This window comes from Phocoena phocoena, chromosome 6 (assembly GCF_963924675.1).
Source record: "Phocoena phocoena chromosome 6, mPhoPho1.1, whole genome shotgun sequence".
Taxonomy (NCBI): domain Eukaryota; kingdom Metazoa; phylum Chordata; class Mammalia; order Artiodactyla; family Phocoenidae; genus Phocoena; species Phocoena phocoena.
Window position 1 is genome coordinate 66,947,533 of NC_089224.1, and position 25,405 is coordinate 66,972,937.

General features: G+C 41.3%; 1 protein-coding gene across 14 annotated transcripts in view; it reads right to left on the reverse strand.

The window, feature by feature from the left end:
* TRPM3 (transient receptor potential cation channel subfamily M member 3) overlaps positions 1–25,405 on the reverse strand; it is a 787,839-nt gene that overhangs the window by 145,963 nt on the left and 616,471 nt on the right. For all 14 annotated transcript variants that reach the window (XM_065879762.1, XM_065879761.1, XM_065879759.1 and 11 more), the window contains one exon: positions 14,799–14,922. In XM_065879762.1, the coding sequence (XP_065735834.1) occupies positions 14,799–14,922 (124 nt within the window). The remainder of the gene's footprint in view (positions 1–14,798; positions 14,923–25,405) is intronic.

Sequence of the window (25,405 nt, forward strand, 5' to 3'; positions counted from 1 at the left end):
AGATGATTGTTCACTGAGAGATGTAAAATTAATTTGTAAAAAATAAAAGAATTTGAAATATGAAAAAGTCTTTCTTTGTAAATGAATCATAGAATTAAAAAAAAGCAGTGCCAGAGGGACCTAGAGATCATCTAGATTGTGTGTTCCATCTGATCAGGTCATTTTAAGGTGAGACTTTTAGGCTGGAGAGTTGAAAGTCTGTTCTTCTCACATTAGAAGAGAGAAGAAGAAAAAACACAAGATTTTTATTCAAACAAGTCTGGATTCAAATCTTAATGCTGTTCCATAACTCTGTGTGCCTTGGGCAAATTACTTAACCTCTCTCAACTTCAGAGAGGGAAGGTGACAATAATGTCAACCTCTGTGTTTTTCAGATTTAAATGAGAGGAAAATATATATACACACATGTATATAACTGCTTAATCATTAAAGCACCCTCAAAATGGCAGCTTTTAACATTATCATTATTATTTGACTTCTTTGATTCCTCGGTGGCCCCCAGGCCATAAGTATTTTGATGCCATTTCTCTTGGGTTTAGAAGAGAATGAAGATAAGTACTGAAATCTCTGTCCTGTGTCTCCGGTACTGGATAGGATAAATATTTAAGGTCATGGAATATTTTTTTAATGGACAAGTTATTGTGATATCATCTCTTGATCTCCATTGTCCTCCAGCTTCTTCCCCACTTTTTCTTTTCCCTTATTTCAAAATTCCTCACATAGCAGTTTCTACTCACTGTCTCATTCCTTTCAGTCTCATTCTTTTTTTTTTGCGGTAGGCGGGCCTCTCACTGACGTGGCCTCTCCCGTTGTGGAGCACAGGATCCGGACGCACAGGCTCAGCGGCCATGGCTCACGGGCCCAGCCGCTCTGCGGCATGTGGGATCTTCCCGGACCGGGGCACGAACCCGTGTCCCCTGCATCGGCAGGCGGACTCTCAACCACTGCACCACCAGGGAAGCCCTCATTCTCTCTTGAATGTACCCTATTCATAGGATTTTTGCCCACAACGTCACCAAAACCATGCTCCTTAAGGCCACCAGTGTACTCCATCTTGCTAAATCTGGTGGCAGACTTTTAATACTTATAGTACTTGATGCGTTAAATGCACAAGATCATACATTTATTATAATATATATTTCCATGTCTTTATTTTATTTTGTCACCAGCAAAGCCCATAAACAAGTCCCCGGAAATAAAAACAGAATCTGGGTAATAAAGTCTAACCTTTTTTTCCTTTGTGCTTAGTCTAGTGTCACTTGCTCATAGGGTGCCGCCGGCAGAGGCCTTGCGCCTGGCCCTTCAGGCCAGAGTTCCTAGCGCCGAACGTCGGGGCTGACACCTCAGCTGGGCAGGCTGTGTGCAGAGGCGCTGCGCCCGACACTGCAATTCAAGATGGCGGCAGTGGGCTGTGTGCAGAGGCGCTGCGCCCAGCACTGCTATCTGGAGCCAGAACAGCACAGCCCCGCCCACCTACCAGAACTCCGCTCCCTCCCAGATGAGACGATCCCTATAAAGGAGTTCCACCCACAGCCTGTCAAAAGACCGTGTATTCTAGAGCGTGAGCTCACGCCTCTCCATTCTCTGATCAAAGAATAAAACTTTGCTTTGCTTCTGCACTGAACACGGTCTCAATTGTATTGGCTCAAATGACATTGGGCAGGAGGACCTTTGTTGGGGCCAGACTCGAAAGGGTCAGTACCAATTTCTTTACTATTTCTTCCCCACTGGAATGTAGGCTGAAATGAGGACAGGTACTGTTGTATCCCTAGCCCCTAGAATAGTGCCTGGCATGTGGCAAGCATACAATAAAGGTTTGTGGAATGAATGACTGCAAAAGTAGTCTGTTGAGCAAAAATCTATTGCAGGTAACAACAGACTGCCTTTCCCTGAAGGAGACCCTGAGGAGAATGTGAATGTATGTTCCAAGCTGAAGTCCACCCCATGGATGCCGTGGGCAGTTCCTGAGCACATTCTGGACTTCTGTTCAGTGCTTATAATTTGTTGGTATGTGTAATGATTTGGCTTTAAGAGGTGCATTTCCCACTTGGATTTTTCTGCAGTGAGCTTCAGTTGCAAATGCCCATGTTTATGTGTATATGATGTATGCTGTGCCTGGCATCTGCTCTGCTTCCTGCCCCTCCGTGTGCCTGTGCCCACAGGGCATCTGGGAGCTGACTGGCATGTTACAAGGGTTAGAAATTCTCCTCTCTGAGCTCTCTGGTTTATTCTATTGGGGATGAGAAAGCTACCAAGTATTCCTAAGCTGGCAGAGTGACAGAATCAACCCACACAAGGAGATAAAACAGCTGTAGTGGAAATGGAGAGCTTCCGAGGACCAATGAAAGAGGAAGACAAAGAGCTTATGGCTCATGGATGGCAGATGGTTGAGGTCTGGTTAGGAAATGAGTTGTTGAGAAACATTTTATCTTAGGCTGAATTGGAACATGGGCATTTAAAGCTATGCATAGGCTAGTGACAGTCCTAGCAATCTCAAAGTTTATCTGTGTCAGGATTGGGGTCCTCTCCTTCAACACCCTGATCCGTTTTTTTTTTTTTTTTTGTCCACAGTAGAACTTGCAAGTTGGTTCTTGCAAGCCCTGAGTTTTGGGGATGCTGGTGGGGGTGTTATCTGGGCCCTGTACCCTTTCCCCAGAGCACTCAGCCCTTCCAAGGGCATCTCTCTGAAGCTGCAGGGGCTGAGTATGGTGCGTTGAGGTCTGCTGCATTGAGGCTCTAGAAATATAGGTACTAAAAGAGGAGATTTCCATGACTGGAAAAGGAGCTTGCCATTCAAAGTGGCTTTCTGACTTCAGTGTTTCTAAAGGCACTATCTGGAACAGGGATTACTTCCCTGTGTCTCCTGTCAATGGATGTGCATGTTTTTGGCAATGTGAAATGGGGGCATGGGGGGAAGGAATGAACAAATAAAAGGAGAGGAAGAAAGATAAACGAGAAGCACTGTTGTTCAATTCTTTGGAAAGATTATTCATCCACCCCAATAATCCCTCTTTTTTCCTTAGAGATAGTGTCACAGAGTGAAAAGAGCAAAAGCTTTGGAATTAGATACATCTGTGCTTGAATCCTGACTGTTTCATTATGATGCTGGCTTAGGCAAGAAACCTAATTTCTCAAACCTTAATTTCTTAATCTGTAAAATTGGAGAAATAGTATCTATCACATAGGATTGTTTTGAGTCTTAAATGAAATATGAGCAAAGTGCCTAGCATAGGGTTTGAAATAGAGCCCACCGTAAATAAGTTTAAAAAATTATAAAAAAGGGTGGGGGGAGAAAATACAGCATCAGACATGGCAGATGCAGGCGTTGTTTGCTAATGTATTCAGCAAACATTTAAATGGAGCATCTACGTTGTATCTAAAAATGTGTGACTCGCTGGGCAAGATGGATATGCCTTCATCGAGGCTAAAGTTGCAGATAGACAAAAACACATGCAAACATAAATAAATGAGAGAACTGTCAAGTGTGATAAATGCTAACAGGAAACAAATAGCGGAATGAAAGGGGGAACTGCTTTATACAGGGTGTTCGGGGAAGGCTTCCTGGAGGAGGTGATGGTCAAGCTGAGAATGAAGAATAAGAAAGCACCAGCCACACGAAGACTGGAGGGAAAGGTTTCAGGCAAAAGGAAGGATATAAGCAAATGTGTTGAGACCAAAGAAGACACAGGGGTACTGAAAGAAGACCAGAGTGGCTGAGATGAGAGACCAGTGCTAGAGCAAGGAGAGAAAAACAGGGTGAAAATATTGGTAGTCATTCCTCCGGAAAATCTTTTTTGAGAGTTGGCCACCTCCTGCCCCTAAAGACTGTGTTGTAAGAGATTTCTCCCTTTGGTTATCATTCTGTCCTCTACAAGTATGGAAACGAAACGATGCCATTTGGTTGAAGTGCAAGTTTGCCCAAATGTTTGAATCATTAGTATTTGACTGTTTCTTAGTGTCGTTAGATGAGAGGATGGTGGGGTTTTGTTAATACTCTATGCTCTGCTGCTCTCCACAACAACCAAAACTGTCCCCCCATTAGCTCAATAACAGAATTCCTCCAGCCCATTTCCTGGGGAAGCCTGGCAAAAGGACTCATACTCCAGACTTTGCATTCATGTAGCACCTGCTGGAACCTGCTTGGTGGAATTTGTTTTTCCCCTGACTCAGGTCCCCTTGGAGGCCAACCACTGCCACAAAAACTCAAACTCCATTTCTTGGCTCCCAAGTCAGCCTGCCTCTACCCAGAGGGCTGAGAGCTGTAATGCTCCTCCCCCTGGGTGGAGGCTGCCCCTCCTCCCACCTGGAACTTTATTTCACTCAGATCTGGAGGCTCTGTGTTCCCTGACCTTCAAAACCAGAGCAGTAGACTTTGAACAGGTGACGACAGTAAGGTAGGAGTGGTAGGAGGAAGCCTGATCAGACCACTTGCTAGCTGAGTGACCTCTAGTCACTCCAAGCAACTTTTCTGTCTGTAAAAATAGGGATGGCATTATTTGCCTCTGCTGTAGGGAAGATAAAATTGCAAAAAGCAACTGGCAAGCTAGGGATGAATTACTCCCTTTCCTCCCTCCTCTTCCACTTCCCTCCTTTCTTCCCTTCCCTCCACCAGTCGGCGACGCCTTGAGCCTCTTGTCTTTTATCACTGAATGGCTCGTCGCTGGCATGTGCAGACAGCCCATGATGTGGTGTGAGACCCCAACAGTCATTCTCACCACTGTTATTAGTCATGGCCGAGCGCATGGAGGAGGATGTGATCACAACATCTAAAATCAAGTCAGTTTGGGGCCAGTTTTACTTAATAATTTTCTCTTTCTCTGCCCAGCCCCCCACCAGGCCTGCTCTCATTGTCTCAGGATACTTCATTTGCTGGTATCTTTGAAAAAGGAGGAGTTTCACATAAGGCAACTTTTAATTTATTTCACAGGGGTGGGGTCCAGACATCAGCAGTTTTTAAAACTCCCCAGTTTTGATTCTAATGTGCAACCAAGGTTGAGAATCACTATTAAGTGGTTTCTTAACACCCCAAGCCTCTATGCTTCTGTGAACTATGTATCTCTGTTTCTATGAATTAAAAACGAGAAGAAGTAGGGTAAGGAAACTAACGTGGCTGCCATGGGCCAATGCTAAGGCCCACAAGGACAGGGGAAGTGTTAGTCACATCGCTAGGGAATGAAGATGACAGACCAGCTCCAGAACAAGGCCTGAGCACTGGCCCTACAGTTGATAGCCATGTGCTGACAACAAACAGTAGAAGTGGGCTGAGAATAAAGAAAATACGAAGGCCAAATGAGAAGGAAAAAGAAAGGAAGTATTATTTAATGTAAAGGAGGAGATTAGTGGGTAAAATATTTAAATTCCCTTTAAGGGAGAAGATGGTCAAGTAAAAACCCAAAGATAAATGATAGAGATAATAGTAGAGTGCTCTTTATGCAGTGTATGTTTGTCTTCTGATTGGGAAAAATTTTCTCAGGTCAAGGTTTGGGTTTGGGGAAGGCAGATCATGAATTGGGAGAATGATATATTGGGCAACATGTGATCAACACCAGGCTAATGGCCCTGCCTGAAACCTTGGAATTTGATGAATGTATTCATTTACTGAGCCTCACATCTAATAAGAAGCATAAATACTAATATAGAAGAAAGTGTGGGTGAATGAGATCAAATGGTAGAAGGTATTTTATACACATTGATTAGCATGGAAGAGAAAGCAGAAAGTATTTGGTTTCAGAAACCTGGTTTACAAATAATCCACACATATAAATAGCCTCTCTAGCTCCTTCCCATTTATCCCCCCCACCCCGCAACCCTCCACTCCCCTCTTCCTCCTGCAAACACTGTGGGTCAAAACCAAAACTTACATGTTTGAGTAAAATCGTGGAATCAGAAGTAGAGGAAGTGTCTTACACTGTTGGTGGGAGTATAAATTGGTGCAGCCACTATGGAAAACATTATGGAGGGTCTTCAAAAAACTAAAAATAGAGTTGCCATTTGATCCAGCAATCCCACTCCTGGGCATATAGCTGGACAAAACTATAGTTTGAAAAGACATACGCACCCCTATGTTCATAGCAGCACTATTTACAATAGCCAAGACATGGAAGTAACCTAAGTGTCCATCAACAGATTAATGGATAAAGAAGATGTGGTATATATATATATACAATAGAATATTATTCAGCCATAAAAAAGAATGAAATAATGCCATTTGAAGCAACATGGATGGACTTAGAGATTGTCATATTGAGTGAAGTTAAGTCAGAAAAAGACAAATACCATATGATATCGCTTATATGTGGAATCTAAAATATGACTCAAATGAACATATCTACGAAACAGATACAGACTCACAGACATGCAGAACAGACTTGTGGTTGCCAAGGGGGATGTGGGGTGGGGAAGGGAAAGATTGGGAGTTTGGGGTTAGCAGATGCAAATTATTATACATAAGATGGATAAACAACGAGGACCTACTGTATAGCACAGGGGACTATATGCTATATCCTGTGATAAACCATAATGAAAAAGTATATAAACTGAGTCACTTTGCTGTACAGCAGAAATTAACACATTGTAAATCAACTATATTTCAATAAACTTTTAAAAAAAGAGCTGTGACAAAAAAAGAAGTGGAGAAAGGGAATAAGCTGGGAAACACCTATTTTGGAGAAGTGATTTTCAAACTTTAGTCCTATGATCTTTAGTTGAATGAACTGTTACTGGAGAAGGGTTACAGAACTAAGATGAATTTAAAACAGAGAAAGGGTGGGCTGGTGTCTGTCATATTCAGCATGTTTTTTATTCTTGCCTTTACGCATCATGAAGATGCTGTAGGAAGCAGAGTTTGGAAATGGTTTGAATATGACAGTTGACATCAGAAGATTTCAAAAAAAGACTCAACATCCTACCTCTTCATTACCCTTCCCACCTGTATTTCCCCCTTCATTTGTTATAGTACCTTAAAGTCCCCTAATCAATAATTCCTTTGGTTCAATAAGTTTCCTCTATTGGAAGCTCAAGTATGTTACGGAGGTCAAAGAGCTATCATTCCTGCTGCTGGGATTCCAGGTTCCCAGACAAGATGCTCTGCAGGGAGGACTTGGAATTGTAGGAGGTGGGAGATGGGTCACAATGGAGGAACAAGATGGGGATGTCCCAAAGAAGGGAATGACAATCTTTTCCTTCTTTCCTACTACATTTCTTGGTTTCTTGTTCTCAGACTCTTTATAGCAAACCAGAATTTTGCTAAATTATTTACATTGCTTTATGAGAAAATGGATTCTGGGTTGTAAATAGATCCTTGGATCACAGCCCATTTATAAGCTGATGACTTCCTGAGATGCATGATTGACTGTTTTGCATGGAAGAAATTACATGTACAAACTCTTATTGAGAAATGTGGAGGTTCACACATTTAAAAATTTCTCAGAGTTTAAATGTTTATCCAAATGGGATTATCTCTGAGGAACTAAAAGGAATGTGAGACAATGTTTATGGCTCCCATGATTCTAATTTGGTTGCTGCCATGGAGAGGTCTCTAATGTAGTGGTTCTTAACTCTTTGGGTTATTTGTACCTTGGGGAATCTGAGAATTGAATGCATTCTTTCCATGAAAGGCGTACACACACACAGAGAATCTTATGTGTATTTTCAGGGGATTCGCAGAACTCCCTAGAGACTTCTAGTTGTTCTTAAACACTAGGCTAAGAATTGTTAGCCTATTGAACTCAGGGAAAACACTAGCCCATGTATTCCTATTTACAACAGAAAAAATCCTATTTGGGAATAGGCTGTAGGGTAGGGGTGAAGAATCCATCCTGGTGCTTGTAGAGCCTACTGCATTTAACATTTGAGAGAGGATTCAAGAGCTTGCACAAAATACAGAAAGATGTATAAGGCACAGTCTTTTTCCTCAAAGAAAATTAGGTATGGAGAGGCTAGAGTATAAGGGACAAGAGTAGTAGTACTGGTAGCTGTGCCTGGAAAGGAGGACTAGATCTGGATCACGGAGGATCCTGAATTCTAGGTTAAGAAACTGCACCTTAATTCTGAAAGCCAGTATGTTCCAGCCTACAGTCATCCTTGTACAATCTTCATCTTTTGGCCATATCTATATCCCAACATGACAATTAGATCTTTTTTTCAAACTGATTCCCCTTTAAAACTTATATTTTTAAAGGCTTAATATATACTTATATTTTGCATTTTATTGTAATCATTTCAAATACATATGCAAAAAACTATATCTCCTAAAATAAAAATATGAATTTGCATTCTACCTAAAATGATCTCATGCAATCAGCAGTAGGTATTCTTCACTTTGGGAAACACTAGAGAGTGCGATGGGGACTTCTGAGTGGGTGGGAGGTTATGTTATGAGAGATGCTCTGTAAAAGGAATCCTTCAGCAGTTGAGTGTCAGTTGGAATGGAGAGCCTGGCGGTGGTGAGACCAAGTAGACACCAGCCTTAATGTATATTCATCTGAATTCATTCATTCACTCACTCATCCATTAAACAAAGATTTATTGAGCATCTGCTACATATATGCTATGCTACTAAGTACAGCTAGGGATGAGTGAGAATAACGAATTGAACAGAGATTCTGCTCTTAAGAGTTTACATGGGAAGTTAGAGATACACATAAATAACTTAAGGTATAAATGATAAGTACCACAAGAGAGTTGCAAATAAAAGAGTGAGGTGTCTTCTAGGTGTGTGTGTGCACGTGTGCATGTACATGCATGTATTTGCATGTGTTTGGCAACTGGTTACGTCTAAAGAGAGGGTTCTAAACTTGAACAAATTCAGGGAAGTAGGAAATAAAAAAATGACTGCAAGATTAGTTTGGTTAGTGTAAGGGGTCCATAAAAAAGTGATGGAATGTAAGGCTGGAACTATAAGCAAAACGTTATACTTCATATTCGAATGATTGATGTGATTGGTTCTCTGCTCCAGCAAGAGTACCTGGCATTACTATATAGCAGGGGGTCAGCAAACCACAGCTTGTGGGTCAAATTTGGTCCATGGCCTGTTTTTCTGTGGCCAGTAAGCTGAGAATGGTTTTTATCTTTTAAAGGTTTGTTTAAAAACAAATAAGCAAACAAACAGAAAAATTATATGACAGAACTGCATGTAGTACACAAAACCTAACATACTTACCATCTGCCTCTTTACAGAAAAGTTTACCAACCTCTGCAGTGTATAAAATGGATTGTTGGTGGGATACTGGATTAGGGGAAACCATGTTAATAGGGAAGAGTGATAGGAAAGGAAGAAAGGGAATGTCTGAGAGCATGGACTTTGGAAATGAAGGAGCCTAGAGGAAGACAAGGCTTAATATGTGTAATTTGGGAATTGTCTCAAAATGATAACTGAAGTCAGAATAAGGAATGAAAGCGGAAAGAGCCAAGAACTGATCTTTTTATTTTTTTGCGTTACGTGGGCCTCACTGTTGTGGCCTCTCCCATTGCGGAGCACAGGCTCTGGACGCACAGGCTCAGTGGCCATGGCTCACGGGCCCAGCCGCTCCGCGGCACGTGGGATCTTCCCAGAACGGAGCACGAACCCGTGTCCCCTGCATTGGCAGGCAGACTCTCAACCACTGCGCCACCAGGGAAGCCCCAAGAACTGATCTTTGATAAACATCTTTTTATAGTGTGGGGAGGAAGAAGGGGAACTAGCAATAGAAAGATATATGAACTGTAAGAGAAATGGCAAGGAAACAGAATCTACAGAGTCTAACATCACTGACTCCTCAGGAATATAACTTAGAAGAGGGAAGGGGAGTTAACAGCATCAAATGCTACAGAGAAGTTACTGAAAAGGACACAAACCTGATGGCCTAATATCTTTGCTTCAGTTTATTCCATTAGCACATTTCTATGTCCTTGGCTTTTCCTTGCCTTGAGGTGCCCTACCCAAGTGAGAATGTGATGATATTGAGATGCTATAGCTTCAGCTGCTAGGACATAAGAGTGACCTATTCCTTAAATTTAGCTTCTCAGGTTGCACGTGTCCATCATTTTCCAAAGAAAGGTAGGTAGCAGGTCCCCTCCAACTCTCCCCAAACTACCTCTTCTCTATACCTGTAGACATCCTTGGTAGATTCTTGACATCTGATGTCTTTAAAAAATCAGTTTATCTTCATTCTTGTACATCCGGAATTGACTAGAGATGAATAAAGAGGTTGCCCAGTATGACTGAAGACCTAACTGAATTAGAACCAATGACTCAGCTTTGGGAGTGACGGCTTGGACTCTCAACTAGGAGCAGGACAAAGAAAACCACACTTCAAAATATGCTTCCACATGGATGATCTCAAGAATTTGATCTCAGACTAGCAAATTATGGAAAAGCTTGGCATTCAAGTTTGATATGAATAAAGTGACGGTGGTGGGGGGAGGGGAGGGTGACTGTATTCGGAGGTGGGAATGGAATTTAAAGTCTTGGATTTTAGAGCAGCATCAGGCTTGAGTGGAGACATGATCCTCGGGTGTGACTGGGAAGTGGTGGCCAGACGAACAGCACTGGCCCCTAGCAGGTCCAACGGCTGGGAGAGAAGGGTAGCAAATTAGAGGAGCCATCAGTGTGTAAGTGGAAGTAGTGAACTAGGAGCCAGGCGGGTGCCATCCTCCACCATGACTTGTTTAGGGCCACACTTACCATGGGGCTTACACTGCTGAGTCTGACCGAGTACCCCATCACTATGGAGTGTCAGGAGCAAAGGTACTGCCCAGCCTGGGACTGGTGGGTTGGAAGTGGTGATGGGGGGAGGTTTCTGCAGGAGCTCCAAGAGGCAGGAGGTGGCACTGTCCTCTGGAACTAAAAGGCTCTGTGGTTTCTACACACGCAATCAGCCTCAGAGTACGCTATGCCACTTTTCCTGTCCTCATGTTCTTTATGACCAGATCCCTCTTGAGAGGAAGGAGGTGGAGGGCCACTGATCCCTTACATTTGCCCCCAAATTACTATACTGGCTGGGGACAGTTTTTATTGCTTTGCTTTAAATTTTTTCCTGAATAACAATGATGGAATTTCGCTCATGGCTTGGTTTCTAGGGGGATATATCTTCCCAGAAGGTGATAGGATTTCAGGTGTTTTGACCCAAGTTGGGAAGTAAGCAGAGGAGAAGTGAACTTCTTCAAGAACAATATGAAGTTAGTAGAAAGCACTCACACAAAGGGCCCATCAATGCATATTTTCCATAAGGTCACACAACCCAGAGGCCTGGGTTTCACAAGCATCTATAGTGCAGATCTTTATGACATAGTTAATAGGATGCTGGGATGAGAAAGATGTACGATCAGCTCTAGAACCAAATCCCTAAGTTGAACTTGGCAATGAATGGTTAGGTTGACCTCAGGATATGACATCCCACTTCATTTGTAAAGGAAATCAAAAGAAACTTGAAGAGGAACCTTCCTTCACTATCGGTGGAAATGTAAACTGGTGCAGCCACTATGGAGAACAGTAAGGAGGTTCCTTAAAAAACTAAAAATAGAACTACCATAGGATCCAGCAATCCCACTCCTGGGCATATATACCCGGAAAAGACAAAAACACTAATTCAAAAAGAAACATGCACCCCAATGTTCACAGCAGCATTATTTATAATAGCCAAGACATGGAAGCAACCTAAGTATGCCAAAGAAGATGTGGTATATATATATATATATATATATATATATATATACACAACGGAATATTGCTCAGCCATAAAAAAAGAAAGAAATAATGCCATTTGCAGCAACATGGACAGACCTAGAGAATAACATACTAAGTGAAGTAGGTCAGTCAGAGAAAGACCAATGTCATATGCTACCACTTATACATGGAATTTTAAAAAATGATACAAAGGAACTTATTTAAAAACAAAATAGACTCACAGACATAGAAAACAAACTTATGGTTACCAAAGAGGAAAGGGGAGGAGGGATAAATTAGTGATTTGGGACTAACAGATATACACGACTATATATAAAATAGATAACCAACAAGGACCTACTGTATAGCACAGGGAGCTATATTCAATATCTTGTAATAACGTATAATGGAAAAGAATCTGAAAATTATATATATATATATATATATATATATATATATATATAAAAACTGAATCATTTTGCTGTACACCTGAAACATTGAAAATCAACTGTACTTCAATTAAAAAAAAAGTTGCAAAGAAACTCTGTACCTAATACTTGATGGATTAAATCTCCAGTGGGGGAATAAAAACTCTAGACTACCTGAGAAAAGAAAAGAAAAAAAAAAGCAACTTGCAGGAGGTAAAAGTGAAGAGGAGCTCCCTGTGCAATGCTGCTGTGTGTGCTAAACCAGGCGGCCTGGAGAAGGTACCTGGGCTCTGCAGCAGGACAGACCTAGTGTGGCTCTTCCTGGCTGTGCGCACATCTCCTCACCTCCCCAGCCTCAGTTCCCTCCCCTGTTTCTTTCTTTCCCTCCCTGAGAAAAATAATGCCTACCTCCTTCCACCTCCTTTCTAGAGCATCTAGTACTGTCCACACACATAGTCCTTCAAAAATGGAAATTATTTAAATTACATTTATGATTTTAAAAATCCTAATTTCTGTCCAGATGTGGATGGAAATCAGGACAACTTACTGCTTGTTAAGATCACATGTCCTTAGCCTAGAGCTAGGGATACCTCACGTTTCTTAGAATAAATATCTCGCATGAAAATGCAGCTGACCTTACAGCAGGGGTCATGATTAAGCAACAACATAATTATCGGACAGAAAGAATCCCAGGGAACAGCCCTGTAAAATACCCAGAAAAGTACATTCAGCCTCATTTGATTTTATGACTTCTAACTGGTTCCTAGAATTTTGAGCCTGACTGCCTTTCTAGGAAACTTGCAGGACTGCTGAAATGCATAGCTCTGGTAAGCTTTCACAGTCATTGGCCTTACCATTGGAAAATCCTTAATCCTCAGTTAGGAGAAAATCCCTGCTGCAAGCATGCAGAAGCTCAGTTCCATGCCCTCCTTGGGAGTGCAGGAAGCACATGGGCTGAAGTGCTGTGAGCTAACTGCCTCCGAGATGGGAGGACGCCAGTGGCACTTTCAGGATTGGCAGAGGCTCTGCTGGGACACCAGCGGTCATGACTGTGAACCCAGTCTGCACGTGGGCTTCTCTCTGCAGGGCGGCCAGACTACTTAGATTGGATACTCAAGGATTAGAGGTGTTGCCCCATCCTCCTCACCTCACTCCTCTCCTCCCAAACCTAGAAGCTGCTGAAAGGCTTTTCACAAAGGCTGTGTGATGCTTTCTGGAGTTGGATCTTGTTTATTTGAATCAAATCTTTCTTTTCCTAAATATTTAGTTCCTTAAACTCAGAAACTGCCTCCTTCCCTCCGTCCTGGCAGCCTCAGTGAGCACCTGTGCGTGCCAGCCACCGTCACATACACAGGGACACCATCGTGAGCAAGACAGTTCCAGCCCAGGCCCAGGGAGCTATAGTCTAGTGGGGAGCTGCTTGCAGGCAGCTCTCTCTAGTTCTTCTCCTCACCACCTACCTGCCTGTGGTTGAGCCTTTTAGGGTCTGGCCCTGGTGCCCCTCTGGAGGAGCTGTGCCCCCCTACGTCTCCGGAGATAATCACTCCAGGATGCCTACGCAGACTTTGAGATCGTCAAAGCCTGAGTGAGGCTACTGCTCAGGTCTGAACTGCTCCTTCGCCTCCCATCAGCAGGTGGGCTCACATGGCCTTTGAGAATAGTCTCCTCTCACTGAGGCCTACCTCAAATCGACCCAGAGTGGGTGATTCACTGCATTTGCTTCAATGAGACAATTTCTGAATAAAAATACTTCCCACAGAGATGAAATACCAATGATTTTTTTTTTTTTTTTTTGGCGGTACGCGGGCCTCTCACTGTTGTGGCCTCTCCCGTTGCGGAGCACAGGCTCCGGACACGCAGGCTCAGCGGCCATGGCTCACGGGCCCAGGCCCTCCGCGGCATGTGGGATCCTCCCGGACTGGGGCACGAACCCGTGTCCCCTGCATCGGCAGGCGGACTCCCAACCACTGCGCCACCAGGGAAGCCCACCAATGGTTTTTAGTCTAGTTCCTTATTTATCAGGTGACTTTAGGCTTCTGTAAGGTGAGGATAATAACTGTACCTCTCACATTGGGACAGTCACCCAGATCACGTGAGCTAATACATGGAAAGATCTGGCACCCCGCCTACTCCTTCAGTGTTAGCTCAGGTTATTTCTGTGCACCGTAACAGAAGGTCTCTGTGCTGACACACTTCTAAGACATTTTCCCCAGATGTAAGAAATGTTTCAGTAGTTATTGAAGGACACTTCGGAAATTACAGAAATTCCCACCCTTCCTTGGCTACGTTTCTCCATTTTCCACCTGTACAGATGAACAGATCAGCCTGGACCCTGTGTCACTAAGATCATTGATACTAAGCACATCAGTGATTCATGACTCACAAGTCAAGTGAAACTCCAAACCTAACAGAGTATCAACTGAAGCATTTTCCAAGAGGAAAACCCATGTTCTCTCTTCACCTCATTGGGTTGAGGCAATCGGAGCATTCAGGTGAGCTTCAGTAGCAAATGATGCTAGAACCCTGCTGCCCACACTTCATTAGATCCAGGCAGAAAAGTTTCTTAGCTACTGAAGGGAGGAAGCTACAGGGGCCAGTGGAGGCTGAGGATGGTGGTGAGCTTGGCCGGAAAGGAGAAACAGTGGGTGTGTGATTCAAGAAAATGGTTAAACAGACAGAGGGAATGTGGGGAGGTCTCTGCCACCCATGGACACAATGTTACCTACCAATTCCTTCTTCTTCATGCACTCCATGAGGATGATGAACAGGTGCTGAGCTTGGGTTCGAGTGTATGTGAAAGTCTTCTGGATGGTCACCAATAGCTGGTCTCTCAAAGATTCGTTTATAAGTCTGCAGTGAAAAAATGTTGAAAGCGGGTTAACTCAGCTCCTATTTAGTACATATTTCTGACAAATATAGAACACGAGAAAGCATTATGAGGATTTACTTTAGATAGGAGTTATTTCTTCCCATATTTTTCTTCTATAGCAGTTATTTTCATTGTGATAATTTTTTTTTAAAGTGCGTTTAAAAATAAATCCATTTCAACATCTCAGTACCTAAATGAGTAAAGGAAGAAGATGGATTTAGCTCTTTTTTGGCTCTCCCTTTTTTCTTTCATATGGCATATGTCTAATTCCCTCTTGCTCAAGTGTTGTTATCAAAAAAATACCTTCAATTAATCCTTTGCATCTTGGTAAAAATTTACTATTAATATATTACTTATTTGAAGGAGATTTAAATTTCACCTTCAGGTCTAACTGTGGAAAGAAAAATTTTGTCTCAGTAAGGGATTTCTGAGTATCAGTGAGGAGAAATAGGACTTATGTTTCCTCTAAAATCATTCCGTGAAGGTAGTAGCTGATCTGGCCCACAATTCAGGTCCTCACTATTTATGTTGAACTTTTGCTGTGTTGTGTGCCAACAACAGTCTGACCCATAAAGAGGTATTATATTGACTACTTTATTTAAAGATAGTTTTCGTATTATAGAAGAGTGAATTAAAACAAGGAAGGTGCATCATATCAAGTTAAAGCTCAATTATCTCTTGCATGTGGACGAATCGCAATTAATTTTAACTCCTTTACCACGAGCCTGGTGAGAACTGGTCTATCTCCATCAGCCATCAAATAGCAGGAAAGAAAATTCACTTTGTATTAACAGATACTATTCAAAATCAGGAAGATAAAACTTCTCTTAAGGACTAATTTGCCTAGTACTTTACAGTTTACAAATTGTCTTCACACATGAAGCAACAACAACTCCTAGATAAAATAGTATACTATAATTATTATCTCATTTGGCGCCTACAGAAATTTGATAGACAAGAGATCTGTCCAATTCAGAAGGGAAGGATATTTTAGCCAGAAAGAGCCAGATGCTTAAGGTCACTCAGAAAACAAGTGGCACAGTCAAAACCAGAACCTAGTTCTTCTGATTCCTCGTCCGGTGCTCTTTCCACTACACCATGCTGTCTTGTATTACACCTCGCAATACACCACTGCCTCTCTTTATCACTGTGGCTACTTGAGCAGGAAATTATAAAATTTCCTTGTTTCTTGAAAGAAAGCAAGATGAGAGGCTTGAGAATGTCTTCATATCACTGACCTGCTGTGCCCCAGGATTGTGTGAAGATTCACCTAGACCCACGAGGCTGGATATTATGGTGGCCCTACTTTGAGGCAGCTGCACTCCCCATGATAGAATTATACCAAGGATCCTGGAATGTCACTCACCCTGATGGAGGATTCGGTTACCCTTTTGGCCCCCCAGGAAGATTTATATCATGAACATATACATTCAGAAAAAGAGAATGATCCAGATAAAGTTGAAAAATGATACCAAATCCTCTCAAGATTACTGAATTATTCTGGAGAACTCTGTACTCTTAGTTGTGAACCACTCTGAAACCATCCATTCATTCATTCATTCAACAATTGCTTAGTGATGTCTATTTAGTGCCAGACACTGTGGTGCATGCCAGGGCTACAGGGATAGATGAGATATACACGCTCACAGCCTTCAATGGGCTTACACACCAGTGGAGTAGAAAGACACGATCCAGCAATTCAACTATAACTTACAGTGGTCAAGAAGCAGAGAAGTTTGTGACAGTTGAATACAATCTAATCTAAGGGGTTCGGGGCAGACTTCTTTGAGGAAGTGCTCTTTTATCTGAGACTTGAAGAATGGAGGAGCATTTAGCACTTGAAGTGGGTGGGATGGGGGTGGGGCTGGGGGCTAGGTAAGAGCATATTTGGCAAACAAAACCGCATGAATAGGACTAGTTTGGAGAAAATAAAGAAGGCCAGTATGGCTAGAGAACAGAGAGCAAAAGAAAGAATGGAACAAGATGAGGCTGCAGAAGGGGTAAGCAAGGGCAAGATCATGGGAAATTTTCAAGACTGTGTTAGAGATTTGGATTTTTATCCCGCAGGCAAGGAGAACCATTGAAGGATTTAAGTTGGAGAGTAACATGATTACATTTGTGTTGCCAATTAATTTTCTGTAAGAGTCAAGACATGAGCACTCATACCTGGGCATGTGTCTACTTGACAGTCTAGAGGTTTTTGCAATATCAAGTGCACATAAATGTTGTACATGATTAACAACAGAAAAGACTCTCCTGATTAGCCACTTGATAGATCCAATCACTCATCTGCAGGTGTTTAATTTTGACAACAACTCAAAATTTGTTTTCTATTGCCAAACATCTGTAATGAAATCCCAGTTCCCTGAGGTCATTAACGGTTTGAGGGATCTGTCTGTCACTTGTACCCAGTCTGTCACTTTGTAACAATTCAGAAATGATGTACAACTCAGCTGACTGTGGGCTTCAGTGGCTAGGAGAGCTGAAAGACACTAAGCATCTTATACATTTTAGTCCAATTTTGCAACTGACTGAAATTGTGGCTTTGGTTAAATCATTTAGCAACAAAAACCATGGATTCTACTTCTAGAAGTACAAGAATTCTCTAGGTTGGTGTTTTCCAGAGTGTAGGAAAACTGTCACTGCTGGAGCTGAGATGAATTTAGGTGGAACAAAGGTGATTTGGTCCTTTCAAAGCATTAGGTTATACTCAGTAAATATTAAATAACTGTTATTCCTGGTTTACTTCTTTTTCTGTCCTGATTGCATCAAGACGAAAATTTCATTTTTGATGCTTCTTTGCCTTTCACAGCTCACAAACACAAATCCCCCCTTTTGACAGAGAAATGACAGGTTTTAGGTCCCACACTCTTTGCAGAGAGTTTAATAATATTGTTTTTAAAAAGATACTGTATAATGGTTTGATGTGTTCATAGTGCAGCAGTGTTTATGACACACAATGGGCGTCACAGAGATAATCTTATTTGCTCTTCGTAACAATCTGTGAGAAAAGCAGGTATTAATTCCATTTTGCAGAAGAGGAGACTGTGGCCCAAAGAGGTGAAATGATGTGTGCAAAGTCACAAAGCTTGCTCATCCCAGTGCTTCAGTTGGGTCTACTGAATTCAGCCTTCCTTCCATGGTGTTGCTTTTCCTGATTGTAATCTATAAATATGCCTTTCACTTTCCTACTCATCCGCACTGGAGGTAGACATTTGCGTGTATATGGTGTAGGAAATTGCTTTTTCTTTTAGTTACACAGAAAATATCTGAAGGAAATCAGACACGTTTGGAGAAGATAAGGGGAAACTGGTAAATGAGGATAGCGAAAAAATGCATTTAGTGCACTGAAGATTACATTTGCTTCTTATTTTCTATGCTGACCTAGATTATTTCCATTTGGCACAAATTCTTACTGTCTTCTCCACTACACCTTTCTTATTTTGTGACTATACTCCTTATGATACTGGGAGGCCTACTTTCTTGAAATTATTACTTTCCTAGCTCTTCTCATATTTTTTTCTGCACAACACTGGAATGATTTAAAAATCTTGACTGTTATATTTAATCATGAACAAAAAATAGAAATAAGCTCATTTTAGATTTCTTTTTATGGCACTAAAATAGTGACTGAAAATTTCTTGACACCAAAACATGGTCATAGTATTATGTAAAGTTTTAGTTTTAGAATTGGGTCTTTGACAAAGGGGTGCCTATTTATGGAAACTGTTAATTTGTGGTTCCATATGTACTGATGCTATTTTTGGTACACTTCAAATTAGAAGGCTTTCTGATTATGAAGTGTAGTCATTGAAGTGAGGAAAATCTCTACACTACAGCATTCGTGTCTCCATTTAAATGCTGTACTTGTGATCTGAAGCTTTTCAGATGAGTCACAGAGTTATCTGAAATAGGTCAGTGTTCATCCAGTGCTCAGAGTAACCAAAACTTCCCACAGTTTGCTACTAATATTCTGTTCAAATGCTGGCAATTCAACCCACATGTACATATTTTTCTCAAAATGAATTTATCTGCAATATCAGAGTTTTGTTCCTAGATTTAAAAATTGGAAAACGCATTCAGAATTCAATGGGACTCAAACAGCTAGGCTTAGGCTAATGGCTTTTGAGGAGAGGAGCCCTTCTTATGCCCCCACAGACACTCTCTCTTAACCTATTCAGATACAATGTGAGAAAATTTTACTTGTATAAATAAAAACGACTGTTAATAATACCACTGTTTGGTACTTACAAAACATCATTTCCCATGGAATCTCTAATGGTCTAAAAAAAAGAAATTTGCTTCAAACCAAAGCAAAGTACTAAATACAACATTAGGGCACAGAAAGTCTACATGTCTTGTCTAAGGTCACAGAGACTGGTATTTTTCTTTTTTTCTCTTCCCTTTCTCCTTCTCTTTCTTCTTTAGTAAAAGTTATCAGTTCTTCCCAAATGGCTGAGGTCACAAGTAGCAGCATGACTCTTCCCAGAGAGGCAGGAGAGCATCATGAATAAAAGCCTCATGGTCACCAGGGCCAGGATGTCTGGAGCTCAAATGTCACTTCTAGCTGTGTGATCTTGTGCAAATTACTTAGTATTTCCAAGTCATATTTTTTGTATATGTAAAATAGGAATTATAATAGTACTTATAGACTTGTGAATGTTAAATGGATTAATCTTTGCAAAATGCTTAGAAAAGTGCCTGACACACAGCAAGTCCTATGTAAACGTTTACTATTATTAGAGCTCAGTCCTACAATGCTCCTTAGGAAAGCGTCACTGACCAGCCCTTCTTGTCAAGTAGCACAACCAGTGGCCAGGGCCTCTGTGTGTAATGCAGAGCTCTCCCCTGGGATCAACAGTGCTCTGCATACCTGGAGAGCCCAGCGGTATAAGGACACTCCAATCCTTATACCACTGGGCTCGCCAGGTGTGCAGTCAGAGAAATAACTTTCTGACTTCAGAGAGGTCAGAGATCACCATTCTTTCTTACATTTGAGACAGAGATACTTAGATTTGGAGGTTTAATTATAATGGAGCCTTGCAAACATCCCATGCAGGCAGCACCTAAACACTCGTTCACTCATTCATTCAACGAACAATATTGTGTTTACTATGTGCCAGGCACTATGCTAGAGGTAGAGAGATGAACACTATTCAGTCCTAGCCTCAAGGAACTCACAGGATCGTGTGTCAACATACTCTGGTCATTTAGTAATAGGTAACACACCCCAACCTTAGCAATGTAAAACAATATTTATTTATTGTGTTGATAATCTTGTGGGCCAAGGATTCAGGCAGAGGTGACTCATGCAAATGGTACTAACAGATCACTAATTGGTTTCTTCCCTATGTCCTCTACTATATTCCCCACCGTGTTGATTGAATGGTTCTCTTACAAGGCAAATAAGATTCTATCATATCCTTCTTAAAACCCTGCAATAGCTTCCCATCACTAGCAAGATAACACCTCAACTTGCATATGGCATTTAAGGCTTCTCATGGCCTCTCTCCCAGCGAGGCTCATCCCCTGCAACTCTCTCACACATATTCTATAAAATGCTATTATCGCCCAAACACACCAGACTCTTGCATGCTTCTATGCCCTTGAACTTGCTGTACCTGCTGCTTGCAATGCTCTCTACATCTGATCCTGTCACTCAGGCTCATCATTCATAATTCAGCTCCAAGTCCACCTCCTGTGTGAAAGTCTCTGATTACCACTCTCTTGATGTTCCCATAGCACTGGATACATATTAATTACTACTATTATTATATTGTATGGGAATCATTTATTTACATGTATGTCTCCCTCCAGTAGATTATGAACTCCTTGAAGGAGTGAATGCATCTTCACACTTCCTGTACCTAAGCTCTAGAAGAGTACATAGTTCATTGTTGGTTCTAGAAGCATATCTGTGGACTGACTGAGTGAATGTGTAGCTGCCTACTCATTAGCTACTCTGTGACAGCTAACCAGGTGGTCTTCCCCATTCCCCTTTGCTCCTCATGCTGGGATGGACTTCAAACCTATTTGGGAGAATGAGAGAAGTGGCACAGGGTTTTGCCCCTCGTCCCCCAACAATCTGATTTTCTTGATCGTTTTTCATTCAATCAGATCCATCTCTAAGAAATATTCTAGTTTTTCTTTAAACACAAAGGGTATTTAGAAATGAATTGGCCACCAAACTCAATAATCTATATTTGGTTCTACTTCTGGAGACTGTTTTCCCCATTTGAATTGCTATGTAGCTCATCAGGAGGAGATGCATATTCACTGTGTCTCCCCCATAATGCTTAGGGCAATGTCTTGCCCATAAAAGTGCTCAATAACTATTTAAAGACTTTAAGGATTTCAGTGATATCAAGATAATTCCTTCACATAGATCTTGGTGTTTTTTTATGGAAGTAATTGTATCACATAAAAATCAACTCACTGTGATAAACTATAATGGAAAAGAACATGAAAAAGAATGATTATATATAACTAAATCACTTTGCTGTACAGTAGAAATTAAAACAAATTGTAAAGCAACTATACTACAATAAAATAAACTAAAATTAAAAAGATCAACTCAACATACATCTACAGTTTTTCAACTAATTCCATGTCATACATAGAAGGCGTGAGATCAGTTTTGCAATATTCTATAGAAGATGGAATGTTATAATTAAAGCACTATGATATGGTGCCTTTGGTTGGAATCCAGTTCTTTCATTTACTAGTTGAGGGACCTGAGGCAGGTTATTCAATCTCTTTAAGCCTCCATCTCCTTATCTGTTGAAAGCGGGTAGAATGTCTTTGTAGGTTGATGTATTTGGAAAAAGATAAGGCATAGAAAGCACCTAGCACTGTTCTTGGTACATAGTAGGTGTTCAGTAATAAGCAGTTTTTTCTTATTATTAAATACCCCAGGGGCTTTCGCACCTGCAGGGAATCCCAATGATGTGCCCAGCTCAGGGCTGAAGCAAGGTATTGCATATGCAAATTAGCTGGAGGAGACCAATTCTATGGAGGAGGGAAAAACTGCAGTATTTCTATAAAAGTTGGATGGAGCAGGTCTGTGAATGGGATGGAAAAGGCTAAAATTTTTTTAAATTAATTAATTTTATCTTATTTTATTTATTTATTGGCTGCGTCGGGTCTTCGTTGCTGCGCGCGGGCTTTCCCTAGGTGTGGCAAGCGGGGGCTACTTTTCGTTGCGGTGTGTGGGCTTCTCATCGTGGTGGCTTCTCTTGTTGTGGAGCATGGACTCTAGGCACACAGGCTTCAGTAGTTGTGGCATGCGGGCTCAGTATTTGTGGCTTGCAGTTTCTAGAGCGCAGGCTCAGTAGTTGTCGCACACAAGCTTAGTTGTTCCGCAGCATGTGGGATCTTCCTGGACCAGGGCTTGAACCCGTGTCCCCTGCACTGGCAGGTGGATTCCTAACCACTGCACTACCAGGGAAGCCCAAGGCTATAATTCAAAACCACTTAGAAGGGTATCAATGAAGAGAGTTCATTAGCTCTTGTATTATGTTCATCAATGTCATGTAAAAACAAACAACTGATGCTAAGATAACCTAAAACCACTACTCTAGATAATTTTATGTCATCTTGAAGTCAAACTGCTGTTAGTATCAGAACTGTTACTTGACTATGACCTCCTCCTGAAGCTTATATTTTGATATTTCTAGAGTCTGTGTGTTCTAGGAAAAGTGCTAATCCGAAAATTCTATTGAGGAATTTGAAGTTCAGGATAAAGGAATGATACAACTTCAGAACAACCACTTTACAGATGAAGAATCTGAAGCCTGAACAGGTAAACTGACTTGTTAAAGATTACATAGCTGAAAGCATCAGAGCTGGGCTTAGAGAACAAGAGAACAAGAAGGAATAATCTTTGAAAATGAATTATACTAACCTAAATACATAGGCTCAGCTCAGTGTAGTAAAGTTAGTGATTTGTTTAAACGATTGGATACAAGAGGAGATTTCTTCTGTTTTATCCCTGAGACAGGATGTTATGTATCTTATATGTGAGAAGACTGAGTAATGTGATTTCAAGGGTCCACTACTTTCTCAGAGTTACTCCCTTAACTTAGCAGATGTCCCAAGTTCCTTTTAAAATTAATTAAAAGGCAAATAACTATTTTGCTCAACAATTAGAAGGCCTAACGTGATATTTCATGTTAAACTACTTAGCTATAATTGACTGATGTTGATGTTTTTCAGGAAGCACTAGTTGGATAGAAAGTTGGGGAAGATGTGAATGGAATGTAGAAAAGTGACCAAACTACTTTGCCCAAGTTTTACTGTGGATCAACTCCAGGTACAAATGGCCTTTATTAGCTAAGACATGTTAGAAATAGTACCTCTCATCTTGTTTGAGCATCTGGCCTAGAAAAGTTGTTCACCTGGGCTTTTCCTGAGGGTTTCCATCTAGCAACGTGAGGTAGTTAGACGGATCTTAGAGAAGCTGCTTATAATTGGGCAAGATGCACATACATTGATGGTACAGTCTGCTCTCTGGCAAATTTCACCTACCATTAACCATAGAGTGATGTGTCTTACATTCCTTTCTTTCTACTTACCTTCCGACCTACCTACCTATTATCTATCTACCTACCTACCTATCTAATATCTATCTACTTTTTAAAACCCACTCTACAATCCTGAGCCAGATATAGTAAAACAGAAGGCTTAGATACACATACAAAAGGAAACAGAAGGTAGGTGGTGAGGTAGGGTTGAGAGTGGTGCTAAGAGAGGCAGTTAACACCTATTATAAGACAAGCTTTGTGCTGTGCATCTTGTATTTGGCATTTCATAAAGAAAGACAGATTAACCTAAGAAAATCCTAACTCTAACTCCTCGGATGCATGGACTACATGTTATATTACTTACGTACTCCTTCTCTTAGTGTTCACGGACGTGCTGTAGACAGAGGCTTTTCCTCTGCCTCCTTATCTTGATTCCCCTCACCCTTCTCCTTTTCCCCATAGTGTATCACCTTCTAAAATGTTCTACAAGCTTATTTATTATGTGTATTACTTATTATCTATCTAACCGTGCTAAAATTTACAATGTAAGCTCCACAACAGAAGAAATGTTTGTCTATTTGGCTCACAGGTGTGTTTTTGCCCACACCTAGAATAGTGCCTGGAACATGGTAGGTGTCCAAAAATATTGAATGACTGAGTACATAATGTTGGTTGGATGAAAGAATGTAATTTAAAAATGAAGGGAACAATTTCTAATAACATTGGAAATCTGTCAGACCTTCAAGGGTTCCTAGTGTGGTAGAATCCCATTACAGAAATGCCAGAGCTGTGCGAGCTATTAGCCACACGTGGCAATTCAAATTTAAATTTATTACAATTAAATAAAATTTAAAATTCAATTCCTTAGTCACTCTAGCCACAATTCAAGAGCTCACTGCCTATCTGATTGGACGGCAGAGATACAGAACATATCCATCATCACACAAAGTTCTATTGGATAGCGCTGCTCTTAAGACAGAGGTACAAAATCCTCAACCTTAGGGACTAGCAGGACATTAGGTGAGAAATCCTGAACAGTGTTGGCTGCATCTCTCCAGTTCCTATTCTTCTCTTTGCCTTTGGTTATGAATGTGCCCAAGAGTAGAAACTGAATTGTTGCCAGAGGATATGGGGACTGCCACATGGTCAGGTAGCTTCTCTGCTGCCAAAACTGTAAGGAAAACACATCCTCTGATTTCATTCCAAGTGAAATCCCATCAGTGAATATTGCACATAGCCAGGCAAGAGGAATAATCAAACTTTTGTTGTTTTAGGCCCTGTATGAGAGACAGAATCAGAGCTGGACTGAGATGTGTAGGCTCCTCGGGCAGGCAAAAAAAAACTCTGGCACCTCTTCAACTGACATGCTTTAAACGTTGGTCCAACATTTAATTCAAAGGAGAAGTTAACCAGCATGTGAAACAAGAAGGAGAAGATGGAAGCTGGGTGCAGCTTCCTCTGTTGCTCGGAGTAACTCAGCTCTGGGGCAAGTAAACCTCCTGCAGTTCCTGGGGCCCATTTTCCTAGGAGGCAACATGGTACAGCTGCTACGAGCAGAGTTTCCAGCCCTAATCTTCCTAGGCAGACCACTCTCTAGCTGTGCGATACTGAACTTTCCTAACCTTTCTCTACTCAATTTCCTCATTTATAAAATTGAGATAATTATCATAGCTACCTCACAGCATTTATGAAATAAAGTGTCTAGATCAGGCTCTTGCATGTAGAAGCTTTAAAAAATAGTAGTTTCAACTCCTCAAGTATGCTATTGGGGGGAGGGTCAGGGGTGTGGAGGAAAAGGGAGTGGTAAATATCACTTCTCTTTCAAAGTCCTTTGTCAAAGTATTCCTTCTAACCCTATATCTTACTCTATGAGATGTTGGGGCAAATATAATTTTCTCTCTTTTTGTATGTATTCTGTGATGAATTAGTTCCTAACTTTTTG